This window comes from Desmodus rotundus, chromosome 3, assembly GCF_022682495.2.
Source record: "Desmodus rotundus isolate HL8 chromosome 3, HLdesRot8A.1, whole genome shotgun sequence".
Lineage (NCBI taxonomy): Eukaryota > Metazoa > Chordata > Mammalia > Chiroptera > Phyllostomidae > Desmodus > Desmodus rotundus.
Genome location: NC_071389.1, coordinates 20,298,113 through 20,319,547, shown reverse-complemented (window position 1 = coordinate 20,319,547; position 21,435 = coordinate 20,298,113). Strand labels below are relative to the sequence as shown.

The following is a 21,435-nucleotide window of genomic DNA, read 5'->3' as shown; positions in this document are numbered from 1 at the left end:
TACACACACACATACTCCACAACCAGCACGGTCACCATACGCACAATCACGGACCCCAGGACTGGACAGTCACACATCAGGTGAACCCCACAGTCACCAGTCACACACGGGCACACAGTCCTACAGTCCCCTGCTCTGCACACACACAAGCACACACACACAACCAGGTGATGTCCACACAGCCAGCAGTGGGCAGACTGATACCACACACAGTCCACACACATTCAACACGCTGGCACGGTCCCCCCGCCCCCACCCGGCACCCGACTCAAGGCCTCCCTGATTAAACACACATCCACGGCCAGGCCGACCGGGTACAGTGCGTGGCATTCTTCTGCGATTGAGTCAAAGACCTCCCCAGACAGAGGGGCTAAGTGGAAAAAGGGCATCAGAAGGGAGAATGCTCTCTCCGGGAGAAAGAAAGACTTCAGTGTTGGAAGTTTGCCCCTGACCCTGGTGGGCTAAGGACTTGGGGAAAGGGGCTTGCCTTGGAGTAGACAGAAGCAAGGCTGGGTGGGGGTGTCAGGTGGAGCAAGCGAGAGACCCCAGGAAACCTCGCAGCCCGGGGGATGAAAGCTGTGTTAAATATGGACTCAACCTTATAGGCTTAAGCCCCTCCTACACAGTCCTTCCCTAACCCCGGCCAGTGTCTCCCAGGGTCCCCACTGTCCCCAAACGCTTGGGGTGTGGCTGTTAGCCTCCTCTTCCAGCAGCTCAGGACAGCTGCGGCCAGGAGCCTCCCCCCTGAGCTGGTGGGGACCGCGAGGCGCTCAACTGCGGCCGACATCCCCAAACGGACGGAGGTCCGGGGTCCCTCTCAGTCCGCCGCCCCAGACCCTTCCCCCTCTCTCAGGGAAAGTGCTCTCCTGGGGTTGCAGACCCACCCTCCTCCCCGACTCCCCACAACTGGGACCCTTGGAAGGGAAGGGTGGAGAGAAAGAAGGTTCGGGAAGATCTTGAGGCTGGCTAGTTTCGGAGACGCCAATAACTAACCCCCCACCCCTCACCACACCCCACTCCACCCCCATCCTAGGCTGGTCTCGGGAGGGGCGGCCTCTCCCCGCCCCCCTGGCCGCGCGGCCGGCTCCCTCCTCCCGCGGGCAGGAGCCGGGGCCAAGTGGGCGCGCCCGCCCGGGGCCGGGATCCGGTGTCGGCTGCAGCTGTCAGTGCGGCGGGCGCGGAGCAGGCGGCCGGCGGGGCCGCCTATTAATAACGCGGCCACCCAGCCCGGGGTCGCGCAGCCATGGCCAGCCCGGAGCCCCGGCGCGGCGGGGACGGCGCCGCCCAGGCCGGGAGGTAGGACAGTCCAGGGCCCGCGGGGCCGCACTGTGGGGAGGGGGGGGGGGCTAGAGGGATTCCCTTCCCCCACCCACCAGCACCTTTCGCCTGGCGGGGGTAGTGGTCCGGGCGCGCGGCACGGGGCAGAGCCACCCAGCCGGGGGAGGTGAGGGACCCCGCCCGGGGTCCTGGCGTCTCCGTTTGTCAGTAGCTTTTTATAATACCTCCACTCCCACGGGCCGTGAAAAATCAACCCTTTCAACTGTCTGATGCCGTTTGGCCCATAGTAGCCAAAGAAGTTACTTGTTTCTTTCAGCCCTCACCCCAAATACAAGCGGAGGTGGAGGCCGCCGGTTGCTGAGTTCACCGTGTGGGAGACGCTTGGTGCAAGGCTGGGCATCTGCCAGCCTGGAGTTAAAAGTCTGCTCAGGCAGCTTGCTCTCTGCTGTCTGGGGCCCGAAAGGGGGCAGCGTCTACTGTCCCAGAGCAGCAGGAGGGCCCTGGAGCCGAAGCCCTGCCGCATCCATCCACATTGTCAGCTTACCGCTGGTTGGGGGGAGGGACCTGTGGCTGAGGGATCTAGGGCAAGCAGAGAGCATTTCTGCCCCAGGCCAGACTGTGGCCCCGGACTTCCCAACGGACCAAGAGGTGAAGGTGCAAATACACACCCGACACCCCTTCACTGTCACACATGCACAAAGCTGAGCATAGTCTTACACATACATGCAACTGTACTGCCATACATACACACAGATACACAGTCAGACCCACGCCTGCACAGTGTCACAAACACTTCCAGCCACAGCCCTGATAGAGCTGGGAGCTGCTGGAGTCTTCTAGGGACAGGGACAGAGTGGCCAGAGGCAGGCTGTTTGGGGACCTAGGAAGCCTGAGGTCAAGGGCCCCAGCTGAGCTGGCCCCCTTGAGCGTGGGCCCCCCATAATCTATTTTTCCCCCAGCTCCTTAGAGAGAGGCAACTGTGTGAAGGCAGCCTCTAGCAGGGGGCTGGCATCCTGGGTGGGGTGACTAAGACAACAGGGTGTGTGGTAACAGCACCACCTGAAAGTCAGGAGGCCTGGGTTCTATGTCCAGCTTTGCCACTTGACCTTGGGCAAGTTTCCTCCTTGGATCTCAGTCGGTTTCTGCCTGCCTTCCTTCGACAGAGCCCCACCCTGGGATACAGAGAGCATGAGGACTATGCTCGTCCTGAGGAATCTGACTATCCAGGGAGACCAACACTTCTATATGCTTGTCTCCCCTGGGAGATGATGCACGTCCATAATGCAAATACTAACTGCAAAGACGAGCCGCATACAGAGGGCTCTGAAAACACAAGAATGGGGGGATGGACTTCCGCAGGGCTTGAACCATGAATAGAAATTTGTTAGGCAAATAGACACAAACACATTTGGAGTGCTACGAGCCAAGCTCTAGAATACCTGCCCTCAGTGTTTTACCTCTCTTAGGCCTCATGCCTGTTCTAAGAGGAGAGTGGTCAAAAGGAGCTCTGGCTCTGGAGCAGAAGCTCGAGTGAGTTCTTTACTCTGCTGTGTTTATGCTTCGGTTACCTCATCTATAAACTGGGGATAACAGATGAGTGGCATAGAAATGAGTGCTCATGAAAAATGCATCGAATACTGCCTTGAACACAGTTAGGACATTCCGGGGTGGAGGACCCAGCAGGGGGGTGATGTGAGGGCTGCCTGCTGGGAAAGCAGGGTCTCTGTTGAGGGTCAGGGTGGGTTCTGGCTGGCTGAGCAGGTACATCCTTCCTAGCAATAGGAGCTCCACCTTTCCAGGACTGTTCTCTAGTCAGGTGGCATACAAGGAACTGCATTTTCTCAGCTGCATCCTTTAGACATTGTGGGCTAGGAGTAGGACCTGTAAAAATTAACTCATGTTCCAGATTGTCAAGCACCGGGTGGACTCTGGAGAAGTAATGCGAGATGAGGCTGAAAAAGTATGTTGGGGCCACACGTTTGAGGGCCTTGAATCTCTGCTAAGCAGTCGGCTGTCTGTGGGCGGGCCGGGTGACATGATTTGCTTTATGTTTTAGTCAGCTGAGCACGGCAGAGCATAGACTAGGATGAGAAGGCCTGTTGAAGGGCGGGATCAAATGTGTAGGTGAGAAATGATGACTTGGACTAGGGCCCTGGCAGTGGATGGAGAGGGGGGTGGGGACTTGAGACTTTCAGAGACAGAAGGGTCAGTCTCAGTAAGTTGGCTGTATAGGGAAAGGAAAGGGCTGTTTAAAGATTTCCTGCCACACCAACTTGGTGTATGGTGATGTGTTTCTATGAGCTGCAGAATACAGGTGCAGCAAACTCAGGGAGAATAATTTTCTCCTCACCCAAGGATATATTTTTATTGACTTTAAAGAGAGGTAGAAACATCGATGTGAGAGGGAAACATCAATCGGCTGTTTCCCATATGCATCCTGACCAGGAGTCAGCCCCACGGGGGACTGAATCCACGATCTCTTTGATATACAGGACGATGCTCCAACCAACTGAGTCACCTGGCCAGGGTGGGAGAATAATCATTTGGGCAGTTGAGTTTGAGGTACCAAGCAACATCTGGTAAAAATATCCAGGAGACACTTCCTCTCTGGTAAAGTGATGTGAAGAGCTGTAGAGTTTGTCTTCAAACTTTAGGTTTTGGTGTGGGTGCCAGGTTGAGGGAAGCCGATGATGTCTGGGACCTGCTGAGCCAGGCTTTTGCAGTTTCCAGAGGGCCAACATGAGAAAACAGAAAAGGGAGCCAGAGATTCCTGGGCTGTTAGAGAGGACGGAGTACAGGATGATTTAGAGTAAAAATAATCTTTTTTGGGAACTTGGAGTTAAGACGTAGAATTTATAAGCTGGGTACAAGTAAGTCTTTTCAAGACAGATCAATCCAATTCTTTGATATGTGGGACTTTTATTTTATTTTATTTTTTAAACAAGATTTTATTTATTTACTTCCAGAGAGAGGGAAAGGGAGGGAGAATGAGAGGGAGAGAAACATCGATGTGCAAGAGACATACCAGATGTTTGCCTTTCACACGCCCCCAACTGGGCACCTGGCCCGTAACCCAGGCACGTGCCCTGACTGGGAACTGAACCAGCAACCCTTCAGTTCCCAGGTCGGCATTCAATCCACTGAGCCAGTGGTCTTTTATACTTTACATCATTAAAAAAATGTTTCTTGAAAGCTATAGTTAAATTTAGTCTATTTTATAACTGGTGTACTTTAAATACCTGAGTTTCCATGAGCAAATTTCTTTATCTCCTTTAACCTGTTTCCTTATCTGTAAAATGGGGAAAAATGTAACTACCTCATAGAATTGTTATGAGGATTGAATGAGTTGATATACATTGAACATTTAGAATAGGGCCTGGGACACATAAGACCTAAGAACTGTAGGAGTATAATAATTATTACTTCTATGGTATTTTATATTTTCAAATAATTGCTCAGAGATCCAAGGTAGGTAAGATGCATTTGAAACAGGAAAGCCCAATGCCACTTGAGGGCCAAAGAAGCAGGGGGGGCATTCTGAAAGGGTCAGGCCAGATCCCCTCCCCCCCCCCCCCCCCCCGAACGATTATGACCCAGTCAGGCCAGTTTCCAACCCACTGGGCTACCTATGACTCAGTTGTCCCAACTCGCTTGGTAGCCCGAGGCTTAATCGAAACTCTCTCCCACTGTGCAAAATAGACACCTGGCGCCAGCCACAGTAGCCAGTGGCCAGATTGACCCTCCTGTACCTGGGAACAGCCCAGCCCTTTACCTAGCCCGTTGCCCTGGTTCACATCCTGGAAGAACAAGACACTAACCCTTTCCCTATCCCCTCACAAACCCAGCGCTTTTTCTTTTAAAAACTCCACTCTTGCCTTCACCTGGTGCTGAAGTCAACCCCGACTCAGCCTGCCTCTCAGCACAGCATCAAATAAAGGCACTTGGATCAGATCACCAGGTTCCTCCTGCCTCTATTTCTTGTGCATTTCTAACACATTCCTTGACAGGAACTGATTGAGCTAGCAGGCAATAGGCAGCTGTGTTATGGGCCTCATTTGTTAGAATTACAGAACCTGTATTCAAGAGCCTTCACAGGCTAGAAGAATGGGCCAATTCTAACAAAACGATTGAGCCCTGGCTGGTGTGGCTCAAAGGGTTGCAGATTCGATTCCCAGTCGGGACATGTTCCTGGGTTGTGGGCCACGTCCCCAGTAAGGGGTGCGCGAGATTCAACCACACATTGATGTTTCTCTCCCTCTCTTTCTCTCTGCCCTCCCCTCTCTCTAAAAACAAATAAATAAAATCTTTTAAATGAAAAAAATATTGCCATTTTACAGGAACAAGAGATATGGCTTAAAATCACTTGCTGTGAAAAAGCCTGAAGGGTTTTAGTCAAACTCAGTATTTGTCGAGAATATGATGGAGCCGCCCCATATGCTAAGGGAATCTTGGCTGCATCAGTAGGAGTTTAGAGTCCAGAGACTGGGCACACCTGTGTATTGCTCCCATCCCCATCCCCAAGGAACAGTGACAATGTGGAGTCAGGTCAGAAAGAAGTGACCCAAATGCGAAGGGCACTTGAAACCCTGGCATCCATGGAACAATTGAAATATAAGTTAGTTCTCTTTAAGTGTTTAGAGAACTTACATGGAAAAGAAGACTTGTCTGATCCTAGAAAGAAGAATCAAGTCCAGATAAAAATTGCAGGGAAGAAGGTTTTACCTCAACATTAGAATTTTACGGTAGCAACACAAATAGTGGTGGCCCAGGTGTGAGCTTCCTGTCCTTGAAGGTGTGTGAGCGGACACTAGACATGGACCTCACGGGCGTGTTGTCAGAGGGTCTAAGCCATGGGCTGTGTGGGGACAGATCCGTGGAGGGAAGGGAGCAAACGAGTGCCCAGAAGTGAGAACCCGATACCCCCAGGCCTGGGTCTGATGGCTCCAGTCACGAACCACCTGGGATGGTGGCTGCCCGCTCACATCTCCTCATTTCTCTTGCAGAGGGGCAGGGACAGAGGCCAGTTCTTCTTTTCAAGAGCACTCTGAATCCCCGGATGAGGAGGGGACCCTGGACCCAGAAGTTGTTCTATCTTTGGAGGGGACCTTGGACTTGGAGGACATTCTCTACCTGGGGGCCACAGGGGACTTTGATGACATACTGTATGTGGAAGAGACTGAGAATCCTGAGGAGACACTGCACATTGAGGAGATCAGACAGCCAAAGGAGGCCCTGTGTGTGGAAGAACCTGTGAAGCAGGAGGAGACACCGTATGCAGAGGAGACTGTGAAGCCGGAGGAAACACTGTATGTGGAGGGGACTGTGAAGCCGGAGGGGACTGTGAAGCCGGAGGAGACGCTGTATGCAGAGGAGACTGTGAAGCCAGAGGAGACAAGCCCAGAGCAGATGGCCTATGGGGGAGAGACGCTCACAAACGAGGAGAAACCTAACCCCGAGGAGAGCCTCGGAGCCGGGGCTAGTCCCAGCCCAGAGGAGAGCCTGAGCATAGAGGACCTGGAATTGCTTGAAGGGCGTTTCCAGCAATGTGTCCAAGCTGTGGCCCAGCTGGAAGAGGAAAGGGATCAGCTCATTCATGAGCTTGTGTTGCTGCGGGAGCCAGCCCTCCAGGAGGTGCAGCAAGTCCATCAGGACATCCTGGGTGCCTACAAACTGCATGCTCAAGTAGAGCTGGAGAGGGACGGGCTACGGGAGGAGATCCGGCTGGTCAAGCAGAAACTCTTCAAGGTGACAAAGGAATGTGTGGCCTACCAATACCAGCTGGAGTGCCGACGGCAGGACGTGGCCCAGTTTGCGGATTTCCGGGAAATGCTGACTGCACGGGCAGCCCAGCTCTCGGAGGAACTGGCCCAGCTCCGGGATGCCTATCAGAAGCAGAAGGAGCAGTTACGGCAACAACTAGAAGCACCTCCAAGCCAGGGGGATGGGCACTTCCTGCAGGAGAGCAGACGGCTCTCTGCCCAGTTTGAGAATCTCATGGCAGAGAGCCGCCAGGGCCTGGAGGAGGAGTATGAGCCTCAGCTGCTGCGGCTCCTAGAGAGGAAAGAAGCTGCTGCCAAAGCCCTGCAGAAAACGCAGGCAGAGATCCAGGAGATGAAGGAGGCTCTGAGACCCCTGCAAGCAGAGGCCCGGCAGCTCCAGCTACAGAACAGGAACCTGGAGGACCAGATCACACTTGTGAGGCAAAAACGAGATGAGGAGGTGCAGCAGTACAGGGTAGGCCCATTGGACATGACGGGGATTGCGGTCTTTTAGCCTGGGGAAGGAAAAGGTGTTGGGAGGCAGATGTTTTTGGGGATGAAGGATATTGAATAACAATTTATTCTTTGGGGCCATTCACTCACGTCCTTACCACACTCTTTATTTAGTGCATTCAGGCCTGTGCAAAGGGCTGAAAATGATCTGCACTCTTAGTTCACCCCACTTTTACACCAATTATCTCATTTGATCCTCTCATTAATCCTCCAAGTCCAATATATATATATTTAATAGAGGAAAGTGAGACTCAGTGAGCCAGAGTAACTTGAACTTTGTCTGACCAACCCCAAATTTGTCAGTGCTCTTTCCATGGCACAGTTTTCCAGTTCCAAGTGAATGACACCTTACAGAGAGCAAGAGGGAGTGAGGCAAATTGAAATTCATTCATTCTTTCCCCTCCCCCAAAATGCAACCTCAAGTCCCACTTATCTGATCTCTGCCTTGAAGTTTTGCAGTCTTAAAACTGGTATGAGATCTATAAATCTCTATTCCTTATTTTCCTTTTGTGTGCATTTGTCACCATTTCACTTGTAGTGAAGTTACTTCTGATTAATTGTGAGCCAGCTCTAATCCCTGTATGGAACAGTGGGATATAAATATTCGTGAATAAACAATGTCCCCCACAGGCTGGGAGCTTTGGGGAGGTATGTTTTCCTTCCCTCGGACTCTCTGGCTCAGAGTGCATATCAGTTAAATCTGCACTGTGAGATTACAGTGTGGTACCTTTCAGAGCAGGATTTTTGTCTTTTGACAAAACTTAAACATCTTAGCCCTGGCTGGTGTGGCTCAGTGGAGGTCGCCGGTTTGATTCCCAGTCAGAGCACATGCCTGGGTTGCAGGCCAGGTCCCCCATTGAGATGGGTGACTGATGTTTTTTCTTCTCTTTCTCCCTCCCTTCCCCTCTCTCTGAAAATAAATAAATAAAATCTTTAAAAAAAATACTTAAACATCTTATGCCTTCCCAGATATCCTGATACATCCTTAAGGGAACATGTCCTCTGTTAAAAATGGCTGCACTCACTTTACCCAAGCTTTCTATAGCTTGTGTTATGAAAACAGCAGGGTTTTTTGGTGATAATATTGAATGTTTTCAAACTATGCTTATGTGTAGTATCCTCACCCTGACCCCCATTGCTTTTTTATTGCTTCACAATCTAGTGAAAGCGTACTTATTTTAATAGCTTACACTCAAATAGGCGCTACATTAATTGTAACCCCAGATAGGAAGTAACATGTGATTTAAGAGTTAAGGTAAGAGTTAAGATTTAAGGTAAGAGTGCTATGGGAAAATGAGGTTATTTTTAGCCATGGGTTACATCAGAGAACCCTTTGTGGAAGAAGAGGTGTTATTTGAGCTAGGTATTGAAGTATAGGCAAGATTTAGACCAGTGCTGTCCAAAAGAAATATAATGCAAGCCCCATATATAATTTAAAGATTTCTGAAAGTCACATTAAGAAAGTAAAGAGAAGTAGGTGAAGGTAATTTTAATATATTTAATTAGCCCAGTGTATCTGAAATGTAACTAGTAACTTGGCTGCATGTGAAAGGTGAAACACTGAGAGGTGGGTTGAACTGTAAAGGTGGGTAGGGGCCGATCACATTAGACTTTGGAATCAAACCAGGGAGTTTGGACTTTATTCAGTAGTCAGTTGCATCATTAAAGGTATTTAAATTAACCAATGTTATCCCAATGAATTTAATTTAGAAAATAAAAACATAAAAGTATTTAACATGATTGTTCCTCTACTTTTAGAAAAAGTACTGGTGGCAGTGAGTAAAATGGGCTCTAGACCCAGAGGCGAGGGAGATCAACTGGGAAGCTACTGTAGGTAAAAGAAAACAATGATAGCGGGAACAAAAGGAAGAGCATGAATGCAAGAACAAGTGTGGAATAAACTTGGCCACTGAATGAATGGGGCAGAGGTGGGAAGTCAAAGAGAATGCTGAGATGGCAGGCAAGAGTGACTGGGATGGTAGTGCCATACACAGGGAATCATCTGGATTTGTTTTTGTTTTATTTTTTAAGATTTTGTTTATTTATTTTTAGAGAGATGGGAAGGGAGGGAGAAAGAAAAACATCGGCTGGTTGCCTCTCATACTGGGAGCCCTGACCCAGAATCGAACCAGTGACCGACCCTTTGGTTCACAGGTCAGCGCTCAGTCCACTGAGCCACACCAGCCAGAGCTCTGGATTCATTTTCTAGCACAGTACTTGAGTTGTAGAATTTGTCTCCCCCCGTGATTTTTATCACCGTACTGGATTTATTCAGATTTGATGATTACGTAACTTTCCATGGATCGTTCTATGAAGAACACTCTTGATGAGTGTCTCCGTCACTATACCATAATTAAAGTAGGAATTAAGGTATGAAGCAGCTAATTCTTTCTGAAATGGCTTCCTAAACTGTTTGCCAAAGGTCACTTATGGCACCTGATTACTTTTAAAGGTACACTTCACTGTTGCAGTTGTGAGCACTGCCTCTTTCGTGTATTCATTCCACAGATATTGTCCAAGTGCTGACTTACTTGTGCCAACAGATACTGTCTGTGTGCCAGGCAGGGGGCTATGCGCTGACAGAGGAAATTGGGGGGGGGGGAGTCCCTGCCCTCCAACAGTTTACAGTCCAGGAGGGATACCAGATAAAATGAACATACTTCCTAAAATCAAAGACACTTGACTTTTTTTTATCCCTCACCCAAAAATGTCTACTGATTTTAGAGAGAAACATTGATCAGTTCCCTCTTCTATGTGCCCCGACCAGGGAATCAAACCCACAGCCTTTTGGTGTACAGGATGATGCTACAACCCACTGAGCCACCTGGCCAGGATTTTAAGATCCATTCCCACCTGTTAAAACGTCAAAGCCGTAGAATCAATGAAATAATAGACTCCAATGTGGTAAACACTGTAATAGTCACAGCAGTAAGGCATTGTGTTGTACCAATGAAGCTGCTGTCATTATCCCTGCCGGAGAGACGGGGTGAAATTCTGTAAGAGGATTGATTAATAGATGGCATGTACTTGAAGTTCTTTACTTGTAATAATTTATTTCATCCTTACCGCTCTGAGATCAGCATGACCTACTGTCATCGTTTGAAAAATGAGAGAACAGGTGAGACAGACACGTTAAGTCATTTGTCCAGGGTTATACAGCTAAGAAGTGATGGGAGGATATAATCCTGTGCAATATAGCTCAAGTCCACTGTCAACCACTGCACGGTGTTTGTGTGAAAGGATTCATGGGGTAGACAAGGGAAAGGCATTCTAAGTAGAGGGGAGAGCTTATACAAAAGCATGAAAACACAAAGAGGCATGTCACAGGAAGTGAGGGTGGCTGGATCATAAGGAATGTGAGTGGAGCGATAAGGCTGGAGAGAACCAACGTGAAAAAGGGCTTTATGTAATCTTTAGGTAAGTGGTTTTCAAAAAGAGGTTTTCTTCAGAGCCACAGATCCTTTCCCCAAATAGAACTGCATATGGAATGCCAATATATAAAACAGGCAAAAGTGGAGCTACTGTGTAATTAAAGTGGTAGGGGCACTCCATTTTGGCCTCCTGGGGTATCATGGGAAAGTCTGAAGACCACTAAAGAGCAGACAAAAAAAAAAACCAAAACATTAAGAATGTGAACTCTAAGCCAAATGGCAAGACCTAATTCTACCACTTCCTAACTGGGAAACTTTGGACAAATTTCTTAGCCCATATGGCTCTGCTCCCACACATGTCTAAGACACATCATAGGCTTTGGCAGGGAATGAGCCAGTTAATATTCATTCGTAAAGTACTTGCAATAGTGCCTGGCACATAGGTGTGTACTCTTGAAAGTGGCAGGGTGGTGGGTGGACTGAAAAAGCCTGATAGACAACTTACACCTTATGAGGGGAGACAGTGTGAGACTTGTGGAGTACAATGGGTAGGATTTGGACTGGCTACAGTGGGAGGCGAAGAATTTGCTGGGAATGATCTGGTTTTGACTGGAAACTGGAGGTGGATAATGCTGAAATATGGAATACGCTCACTATCTGCAAGTTTTACATCAACAAGCATTATGTGCAGGGTGCGAAGACTCAGGAACCTGTGATCTGAGTGGGAGCTGGACATGCATTTGAAAGGTAATAACGTAACAGCAGATGCTGTCCGGGTGACGGAAGTGGCGGAAGCAAAGGCACAGAGACCTGAGTTGGTCAGGCTGGATCAGCACTGTCCAACCCAAGTCTCATGCAAGGCACAGATGTCATTTAAAATTTCTAGTGGCCACACTAAAAAAAATACATAAGAAACCGGTGAAATTAGTATTTTATGTAACCCAGAATATAAAACTATTAGAATTTCGACATATAATCAGTATCAAAATTTGAAGTGTTTTATGTTTGTGCCAAGTCTTAGAAATCTGCTTACACTTACAGCACATCTGAGTTTGGACGAGTCATACTTCAAGCACTAACAGCCACATGTGGCTAGTGACGTTCATAGCAGACAGTGCAGGCTAGGGGGCAATGTCCACATGTAAGAATAATGGAGGCTCCAGTTAGAGAGAGGGGTCAAACTAGAGGGGGTCTGAAGGCCAGACTAAAGGAAGTGGGAAGCATTTGGGAGACTGTGATAAGGCAGTTTTTAGAAAGTTAATCTAGTGGTGCTACATAGGGCTAAGGCTGGAGATTGTCCCTAATGCTAGTCACTGCCGCCACACGTCCTTCACCCCGGGACACTATTCTTCCCTGTCAAAGCACCAATGGTGCAGGCTGCCTTCTCGAGCACGTATGGTATTTGGCACCTCGCCAAAGTAACAGGTTTGCTAGTGGGGCTTGGGAAATTGGGGCACAGAGGTGTGCAGGTGCTTCCCTTCAGAAGACACGCTTAGATGGTGAGGCCGCATCGCTGTGTGGTGCCCGAGTGTGGAGAGGCACCACACAAGGCCTTCGATCATGTTTACATTGAGATTCAGCCAGAGTGTTAACCACTGCAGATTGATGCGCCACGGGTAAATCAAGGATGACTCAGAGAGCAAATTGTTTAGATCCTTCTAATAACAGCATCTGCGCAAATTGGATTTCTCTTACTCTTCTCCAAAATTCGAGAAGTCACTGCCCCTTTAAAACATGACTTCCAACTCCCTCATGTTTCCTAAGGATCCATGCCAGCTAGCAACTAACACCAGACTGATTTGCTGACATCTTCCTTACCTCATTGTTCAGGCATTAACCCTCAGCAGCGACCATTTGCAGAATGCATCCTGCCTGGTGTGGGCAAAATGGGGAGTGGACAGTTATCTGAAAGCTCCAGGGGGCCCCCAGGGCACAGCACCTTCTTCTAAATGAACATTTAAAAAAAAACAAAAAACAAATTCAGGCTTAATGGAAACAAACTTGCCTACAGAGCAAGAGATCTATAAAATTCTCAGCTCACCAAGTAGAGATCAAATTCCTCCCCAACACTTCTTAAAACCGTGAAACTAAAAAGTCCCTCTGAGTACCTGTCTACCCCTGGCAGGATTCTAGTAAGAAGCAAGCTGCAGTTAACAGACAAGACTCCTTTCAGGTCACCATCTTCAAATAGGGTATCACTTTGTCAAAACACCACCTCTTGAATCAGTTTCAACCTCGATGCTGCTATGAAGATTAAACGATAGACAAGGAAGTGCTTTGTAAACTGCAACGGACTATGTAAGATGTTTATTGTTTGGCTCATCAGATATGTTCTTGGCCCCTCTGATGCAGGAACAGCTGGAGAAAATGGAAGAACGACAGAGGCAATTAAGAAGTGGGGTGCAACTCCAGCAACAGAAGAACAAAGAGATGGAGCAGCTAAGGATCAGCCTTGCTGAAGAGCTCTCAACTTATAAGTCAGTTTTTGCTGCTACCCCCATCTCAAATAATGCTGGCTGAGTGGCTGGTGGGGAGGGCAGATGTTGTGTAAGGGGAATTTCACTCAAGAGTTGGGGGGAAATTATTTTGAAAATGATCTCATCCATGAACAGATAAAAAATGGCTTTTTTTCTTTAAAGGGCTATGCTACCCAAGAGCCTGGAACAGGCAGGTGGAATCGAGACACAGTCTCAAGGTGACCCTTGTGGGTGCGAGAGTGGTGTTTGCATTGCTTGCTTAACAATACTAATGCCTGAGAAGAACTTGAGTGTGTGTCCAATGGCAAACCATTTAGTGATGACACATACCTCCAATTTGCCTGGTTCAAGCATTGTTTATTGGAATGTTTCGGTTTCTGGTAGGACTCAAAAACACGCCCTCATTATCACCAGGAATTCTGTAACAGGATAAAACATCTAAGCTCTGTGCATTCACTTTCCTCCCACCTTACTCCATCTGCTCTCATCAAGTCTCCTTAGAATAGCAGAGGAGGCAGAGGCAGTTATGCTACCTAATTCAGACTATGACAAAAGAGGCCAAGGCGGCTAAATTAATCTACATAAAGAGGCTGGAGAGGGTGTTAAGGGCTGAGGGACAGGATTGCTGCTTAGATTACGAAACAAGCAACACACCTACCCACTAATTTCTCTATGTACCAGTATGTTCTTATTCTTCAAACTTTAGATTCTCTTCGATAAAGAAAGGATGAAAAAGGTCTCTGTCAAGTTGTACACTAGTTAAATACACAAATTTTATTCTTAACTTCCTAGTTAATCTTACAGCTTGGATACACACTCACGAATAACTATTGTAACTGATGCTTGTCCTACCTTTCTAGGATTTTCTTTTACTGTGCTTCATCCAGGCAGAACTGATTACTTAACTGTTTGGGAGATTACCAGAGCCTTGTAATTGAGGAAAATGATCTGTTAAACACCTTTGTGTGGATCAGATTAAAAGTACAATAGGGAAGTCAGTGGTTAATTCAAAGAAAGGAAACTACAGAATTTCAGGCAAAAATTTTACCTAGCTCCTCCCATCACCATCAGACAGGTTACCATTCATTATTTTGCAAATAGGAGGCACCCAAGTATTTGCTAGGGGAAAAGTCATCCCTGGTCGCGAGCCAGTCTAGCACTCTCCCCAACGTAGCCTGCACTAAATTTCAGTTCACCGTTATAAACTTTATACGGTAATATTTCAAGCTGCAGAAAGTACAAACTCATCTTTTTTTTTTTTTTTCAACCTTACAGGAGCTGTTTAGAAATGTATGGTGGAATCTGTAATTCTGAAACAACCAAAAAAGCTTCTTAGCACTAAGGATCACTAAGTACCCTTTGGACACTTTTTCCAGAGAAGAGTGCCAGGGACTTGGCAAGCAATTCACCCTGGGAAATTTACAAATACTGGCCGACCTGTTTAAAAAGATTCTAGGGCTGGCTGGAGGCAGAAGCCATCAGCTGGTTCCCAGCTGGGTTCCGTCGTGGGGCTGCTGGTACCGATCAGTGCACAGAGGATGGGAAAACACAAGCCTCCTGCCCTCCGGCAGCAACCTGCAGGCTGAGTAAAGGGTCAGTGCATGTACACCTGCAGTCTGCTGAAGAGCGCTTCGTGCCTGGAACTGACCTAAACCAAAAACATTTTTTTTGAAGCACAGTTTTCTGGTCAAAAGACAGCCAGTTTTCATGATATGGGTTTACAATTTGAATTTTTGTGTCACGCCTTGAGTGTTAGACTTTAAAATGAATCCTTTTTCAAAGTTTACTTTTCTTTAAGTCTATGCTGACTCATAGTTTACTTGTGTCAAGATAATTTTCACTATACTCTAAAAGAACTACTGACTTGAAAAAACGGAGCTAATCCAGATTTCCCAAAAGATTGTATCTCATGACAATTTCCGGTCAGTGACCTACTCAGTCAGACCCAGTGATTACAGAAAACCAGGCATTTTATCTGGTCACAGCGCTCAGCCAGAAAGGCTTTCAAGAGTCTATTGTTTCTGACCTCTCAGTGCAGGCCCCCAGTGCAAAACATACTGGGGAGATTCAACTTCTCAGAAAAGGTTCAAATACCTTTTCCAAACTTAATTTTTGCCTTAAAATCTCTCTGCCTCACTGCCTTTGACATTCTTGGGAGTCCATGTAAGGTTTCCTGGGGATAGACTTCAGTAAGATGTTATTTTATCAAAGACTAATCTGTGCACCTGTGATTCAGTGTTTTGTATCTTTCACTTTCCACGGGAAGGAGTGAAGCTCTTTTCTATAGTTCTGGGTCTATTACAATTAATTTTGCTCTTGATAGTCAAAGACCACAGAAAACATGCATCTAAGGATTCTTCTAGAAGCCAGAGACTGGTGTTTGATAGATATATACTAAAGAAAACCCATCAGCACATGGAGTTATGTAGAAAAGCAATTTATTCCATTATAAGCACTTACACAGTTAGTCATGGAGAATAACAGGCCTGCTGGTGAAACGGGTCACCCAAAACAGATGGTCTCAAACTAGTGGTCAAGGACTAACTCCTAAAAAAAAAAAGGCAACTCTTATCCAGGATTAATTTAATTTGAAAAACAAATACAAGCTATTGATTCACTCTTCTCAACTTGACAGTCTACCTGTAGTAAAACTGTCAGGTAAAAACATACATCTTTACAACTTGGTGGTCCCAAGTTTTTTTTTTTTTTTAAAAAAAAACCATTTCACAGAAAGGAAAGAAATAATATGAAAACTGCTCAAGAAATACACTAACAAGCAAAAATATATGGGGAAAGAGGAACGTGTAGTTTTGACTTAACTCAAGAAACTTAGAGGAGACTGGCCTACAGAGGAAAATGTGCATCCTGGAAAGACAGGTGTGAAGATTTCAGAGTAGCAATTTGTATGACTTGAATCTCCCCTAATTCCTGAATAAAAATGACATCTTGCAGTACTTGTACTTCATGGCTCAGACACCTATCTTACGTGGCTCTATTCCTTACTCACTTCTAAGCCTTTACTTAAATGAGTCCGAAAACTTGGGGATATAGCATTAGAAGAAAAATAAAATAACCACACACAATAATCCCCTTTTGGTGGCTACTTTAGATTTTTGTTACTAGAAAATTCCTGAAGAAAATTTAAATATAAGTCTGTGGCTTTGCTGAATCAAGCCCCCCGGTTAACGTTTAGAAAACACCCTCAGCTTGGGCTAATAGCATTGCTGATGGTACCTAATAGAGAGGGATAGCTGAACAAAGTCTGGGTCTCAAAACCAGTGTTAAATCAGTATCATCAGGGTTGAAAGGAAAAAAGGGGAGTCTAAAATCACAAGCAGTGCAGATGTATTTAAGACCCCTGTCCTTCTGGATCCACGCTTCCTTCAGGATCTTCATCATTATAAATGTTCTCTGCCTGCCCAGAAACAAAAAAAGAGTATTCAGTAAACATGAAGCCAAGTTCTTGAAGGTTTCAAAAACAGATCAGATCGGGTAAACAAATTATGGCCCATGTAGTCTCTGTTGCAACTATTCAACCCTGCAGTTGTTAGATGAATGCAGCCCAGACAATCCGGAAATGAAAGGGCACGGCTGTGTTCTAATAAAAACAGACAGCTGGCCCACAGGCCAACACCCCTGCATTAGAACATTCCCACAAAACTGAAGTATGGTTATTGTATGTCTTGATAATCAACCTTCTTTAGTCCTTCAGCCAGACATTATTCGTGACAGTCAAAAAGTAAAAACAGCCCTGGCTGGTGTGGCTCAGTGGACTGAGTGTCAACCAGTTCGATTCCCAGTCGGGGCACATGCCTGGGTTGCGGGCCAGGTCCCCAGTGCAGGGTGTGCAAGAGACAACTACACATTGATGTTTCTGTCCCTCCCTAAAAAATAAATAAATAAAATCTTTAAAAATAAATACAATCTTTAAAAAAAAAAAAGTAAAAACACTACAAATGTCCAATGAATGATCAATAGATAAGTAAAATGAATGTTATATCTGTAAATGGACTACCATTTGGCAATAAAAAAGCCAGTCACATATTGTATGATTTTGTTTATACTGAATGTCCAGAATAGGCAAATCCATAGAGAAAGTAGATTGGTGGCTGCCTAGGGCTGAGAGGACTGGAGGAAAATGAGACGTGATGGGTAGTGGGTATGAGTGGTTATGGGGTTTCTTTTTGGCGTATTTGATGGTGGTAAAGGTCGCACAATTCTGTGAATATACTAAAAATCACTCAATTGTTTACTTAAAAAAAGAGAAACCTCACCACAACTGTATGTTCCAAATCTCAACTTATAAATATTTTTAAGTGAAAACTGCTCTTACATAAAATAAACTCTGCTTCTATTTCTTGATTTATTACCTGTATCCAAAGGCATAATGTTAAATACAGAAACCACTTTCATTTAGGTAAAATTCTTCTAAGTTTAGCACCTAACATGCACAAATCACTAGGTGAGGAACTACAGAGGATGGGATTGACCTGTCCTTAAAGAACTTGTAACCTGAATGCAGGGAAATGTACAAAATTGTGTGATGTTTTCTGACAATGAATTTAGTCTTTGTCTCTAACATGAATTCTCTGATGCCAACCATGTATCCAACATGCCAATTTACTCCTGACACTAACTATTCAGAGGCAGCACCAGACTCTACAGGTTTAAGGGATGTGACTAAGGGCTTGGTCCCACAAGACTGTCCTCACTTAAATCCTGATCAGTGTGGCCTGGTTGGTTGGGTATCATCCCACACAACAAAAGGTTGCCAGTTCAATTCCCGGTCCAGGTGCATGCAAGAGGCAACACTAAGTGATGTTTCTCTTTCTTCCTCCCTTGCCCTCTCTTAAAAACAAAACAAACAACAACCCCCCCCCCCCCCCGCCCCAGTCCTCAATCCAGAGGCCAGTGATAAGCCCCGAGTACCCATGCTACCTGGGTACTTCTGTCCAGCTTGTTGGCTATAAATTTGGGGATTCCCATACCCTTCTACTCTGGTTTGATAATTTGCTAGAATGACTCACCAAACTCAGGCAAGTGCTTTATTTACTTTTACTGGTTTTTATAAAAGCTAGAACTCAGGAACAGCCAAATGGAAGAGCTGCACAGGGCAAGGTGGGCAAGAAGCACAGATGTCTTCTCTAGCTGGAATCAATATATTCACCAACACAAAAGCTCATCAGATCAAGGGCTTTTCCAAGAGTTTTTTAGAGCTCAATCCCATTTGCAGGTTAGTGGAACTGTGAATTCTAACTCTCTAAGTGTTTGGTCTTTCTGGAGACCAGACCCATGCTGAGACTGTATCCAGAGGCCCCCCTTAAGTCACCTCCTTAGCCTAAACTCAGGTGTAGCCAAAAGGGACTTCTTATAAATAGCAAGAGACTCCCTGCAATAACTACGTATGGTGTCAAGTACTAGACTTACGGGGTGACCATTTCTTAAGCCAGCAATTTTCAACCTTTTTCATCTCGTGGCACTCATATAAACTAATTTACTAAAACTCTGCGGCACACCAAACAACGTATATTTTGCTGATCTGACAAAAAAAAAAAGGTATAACTATACTTCCTTCACAACTGGACAGAGACTGGTTAGCAGCAGTCATTTTTCTACTTGACAATCTAAGGGAAAAGAGGCCCCTGACTAAATAGGCCGATACCGAATGTTTTAAAAATTCTTGTGTCACACCAGTGCGCCTGCTCTGGCACACTGGTTGAAAATTGCTGTCTTAAGTTATATAAATGTCTAATCACCATGTTGTACACCCAAAACTAATATTATATGTCAACTGCAATTGAAATTTAAAAAAAATTATTTTTGATGTTTCTCACATAGATGTCTTTCCCTCTCTCCCCCCTTAAAAAAAAAAAAAAAAAATCAGTAAGCATGACCTCCAAGGGTGAAGATAAAAAAGAAAACAAATAAACATTTTTAAACCCATACCCCAACAACTGAGTAAAATAACAACCTGGCCCGAAATTGATAGCCTTGAAGGTGATGGAGTTCGTTATCCTACAACGTTCTCATGACAACCACTAAAATATCTTTGAGAGATTATCCAAGGAAGCTCATTTCACCTTCCTGTTAGAACTCTTAACTTTTCATACTAATTTTCTGTAGGTGAGGTGGACCTTCCGTTACACATGTAACTCATCCTTGAAGGATATAAAGAAATCAAGAACTCCCTAAGTGTACAAACTATATTTTTGGCAAACAGATTTCTAAAATAAATACCTACTACCTGTATTTAAACACAAGCCCGATACACATAATTTTAACAGGAGGGATTCAACCATGCTATTCTGCAACCTGTTCTTTTTCTCTGCTTAATAGTATGTCCTGAATATTTCAGCAAACTAAGCATACTTCTTTAATACATATAATACCAAAGTATGGATGTAATATAATTTGTTAAGTCTCATAGGCTACAAACACTCTCATTAATAGTGCTATCCTGTAGGAAAGTTTTAAAACATTTTTTCTTAATGTTGAGCCCCAAACTTTCCCCTGGAGTTTATTCCTGCCTCTAGATCCACCCTGAGACACCAAAATTTCTCTGGAATTCTTTTCATTTATCAGGGTACCAGTAATGAAAAGTTATGCAACTGTGTGTAGTTTTTTAAGAAAATGTGGCAAAATACATACAAACATAAAATTTAACATCTTAACCATTTTTAAGGATACAGCTCAGTGGCATTAAGTCCATTCAACTCGTGTGCAACTATCACCACCGTCCATCTGTAGAATGCAACTGTTTTCTTATGTTGCCATATATTAGAAATTATAGTTATCTTTATTAAATTTCAAGCACTCTAAAAATTCAAAGAACGGCGATAATATCCAACTGGAGTATAAAGGCAGGGAATGTTTTTGAAATCTAGTAAAGCTTCACAGAGAAACGGTAGTGATGCTGTGACATTGTGGTAGGAACTGTACGAGGCATGTTCACAGGTGATTTCAAGGGAATGACCATTCATTCCTAAATATTCAACTGCTAGCAAAGAGGGAGACACAGGAGGCAAGCCAATACTTATTAGGAGACTACTGCAATAGTTGAGCAAGTGGTAATGAGAACCTGAGCAAAAACCTAGGGTGTGGAACAGACAGCAAAGTTGGGTGCATGTTTATATTTGCAAGATGAGTACAGATGGGAGAAACATCGCATCGCAGAAACAGACAACATAAAGTCTGATAAGTGAACTAAACCTAGAGTTGAACAGATAGTGAAGGAGAACTCTTGAATTTTCAAGTGTGGTCAGCCAGGGAAACACTAGAGCCGTATGGAAAACAGCCAAGTTGGGAGGAAAGGGGAGTAGGGACAATGAGGAAAGAAGCAAATTTTGGTTTAATTGGGCAAGAGAAAGCAGTGGGATAACCAGATAAAGGAAAGGAGCAGGCAGCTGAAAATGATACTGAAATGATATATGTAGACAAACACTTAAGTCATACTCAGGAGCGAAGTGAACAGAGATACCACTTCCATTCATGAAATATATAAATATTAAGTGACACTATACCTCCTTTATTTAACCTCCCCCAAATAACTAAATACTTACCATCTGCCACACCTGCATGATATTGTCTTCTGACACAGAACAGATCACCCAAGGTTCATTGGGATTCCAGGAGAAATCAGATATCTTGGCAGTGTGACCACCATGAATAAACTGAAGGAGAGAGGAAAATAAGATATGAAAAGCAGATAGAAGACATTAAATTACGGATGATTTCAATTGCTCAATGTTTGTAACATACCAACAACTCCGGTGGCCCATCTTCGGCATCTTCTGGGGACTGTTCCTCTCCAATTTTACTAGAACCAAAAGATTTTTAAAAATTAACTCATTTTGTAAACTATAAATCAAGAAAATAATTCCACAAAGAGTAACTAATACAACACTTACCTTAAATCCCAGACATTCAGCCTGCGATCAGTACCACTGGAAGCCAAAATAGTCTCATTGTGAGGTGACCATTGAACCTATGCAGAAGAAAGAAAGCAGAAAAGCTTTCAATTACAAAATTGAGTAAAAC

General features: G+C 45.2%; 2 protein-coding genes across 3 annotated transcripts in view; one reads left to right on the top strand and one right to left on the bottom strand.

Moving 5' to 3' along the window:
• Positions 1 to 1,166: 1,166 nt before the first annotated feature.
• Positions 1,167 to 15,970, top strand: SYNC (syncoilin, intermediate filament protein). Of its 2 annotated transcripts, XM_053920563.1 has the most exons (5): positions 1,167 to 1,296; positions 6,282 to 7,512; positions 13,274 to 13,398; positions 13,561 to 13,616; positions 14,674 to 15,970. In XM_053920563.1, the coding sequence occupies exons 1-5, from the start codon at positions 1,244 to 1,246 to the stop codon at positions 14,682 to 14,684; spliced, it is 1,476 nt and encodes a 491-aa protein (XP_053776538.1). In that variant the 5' UTR covers positions 1,167 to 1,243; the 3' UTR covers positions 14,685 to 15,970. The 2 variants fall into 2 exon arrangements, with proteins under 2 accessions (XP_053776538.1, XP_053776539.1); XM_053920564.1 differs by lacking the exon at positions 13,561 to 13,616.
• RBBP4 (RB binding protein 4, chromatin remodeling factor) overlaps positions 15,820 to 21,435 on the bottom strand; it is a 21,756-nt gene continuing 16,140 nt past the window's right edge. Inside the window, exons 9-12 of the mRNA XM_053920566.1 lie at positions 21,306 to 21,382; positions 21,157 to 21,214; positions 20,958 to 21,068; positions 15,820 to 16,813 (exon numbers count right to left, since the gene is read on the bottom strand). Coding sequence (XP_053776541.1) covers positions 16,748 to 16,813; positions 20,958 to 21,068; positions 21,157 to 21,214; positions 21,306 to 21,382 — 312 coding nt within the window. The 3' untranslated portion in view covers positions 15,820 to 16,747. The remainder of the gene's footprint in view (positions 16,814 to 20,957; positions 21,069 to 21,156; positions 21,215 to 21,305; positions 21,383 to 21,435) is intronic.

What these genes read in the sequence shown, in the direction of transcription:
- SYNC (XM_053920563.1), top strand. Translation starts at nt 1,244, where the DNA reads ATGGCCAGCCCGGAGCCCCGGCGCGGCGGGGACGGCGCCGCCCAGGCC. An exon ending in GGCGCCGCCCAGGCCGGGAG is followed by an intron (nt 1,297 to 6,281) that starts GTAGGACAGTCC and finishes TTTCTCTTGCAG; the next exon opens with AGGGGCAGGGACAGAGGCCA. An exon ending in GAAGAGCTCTCAACTTATAA is followed by an intron (nt 13,399 to 13,560) that starts GTCAGTTTTTGC and finishes TTTTCTTTAAAG; the next exon opens with GGCTATGCTACCCAAGAGCC.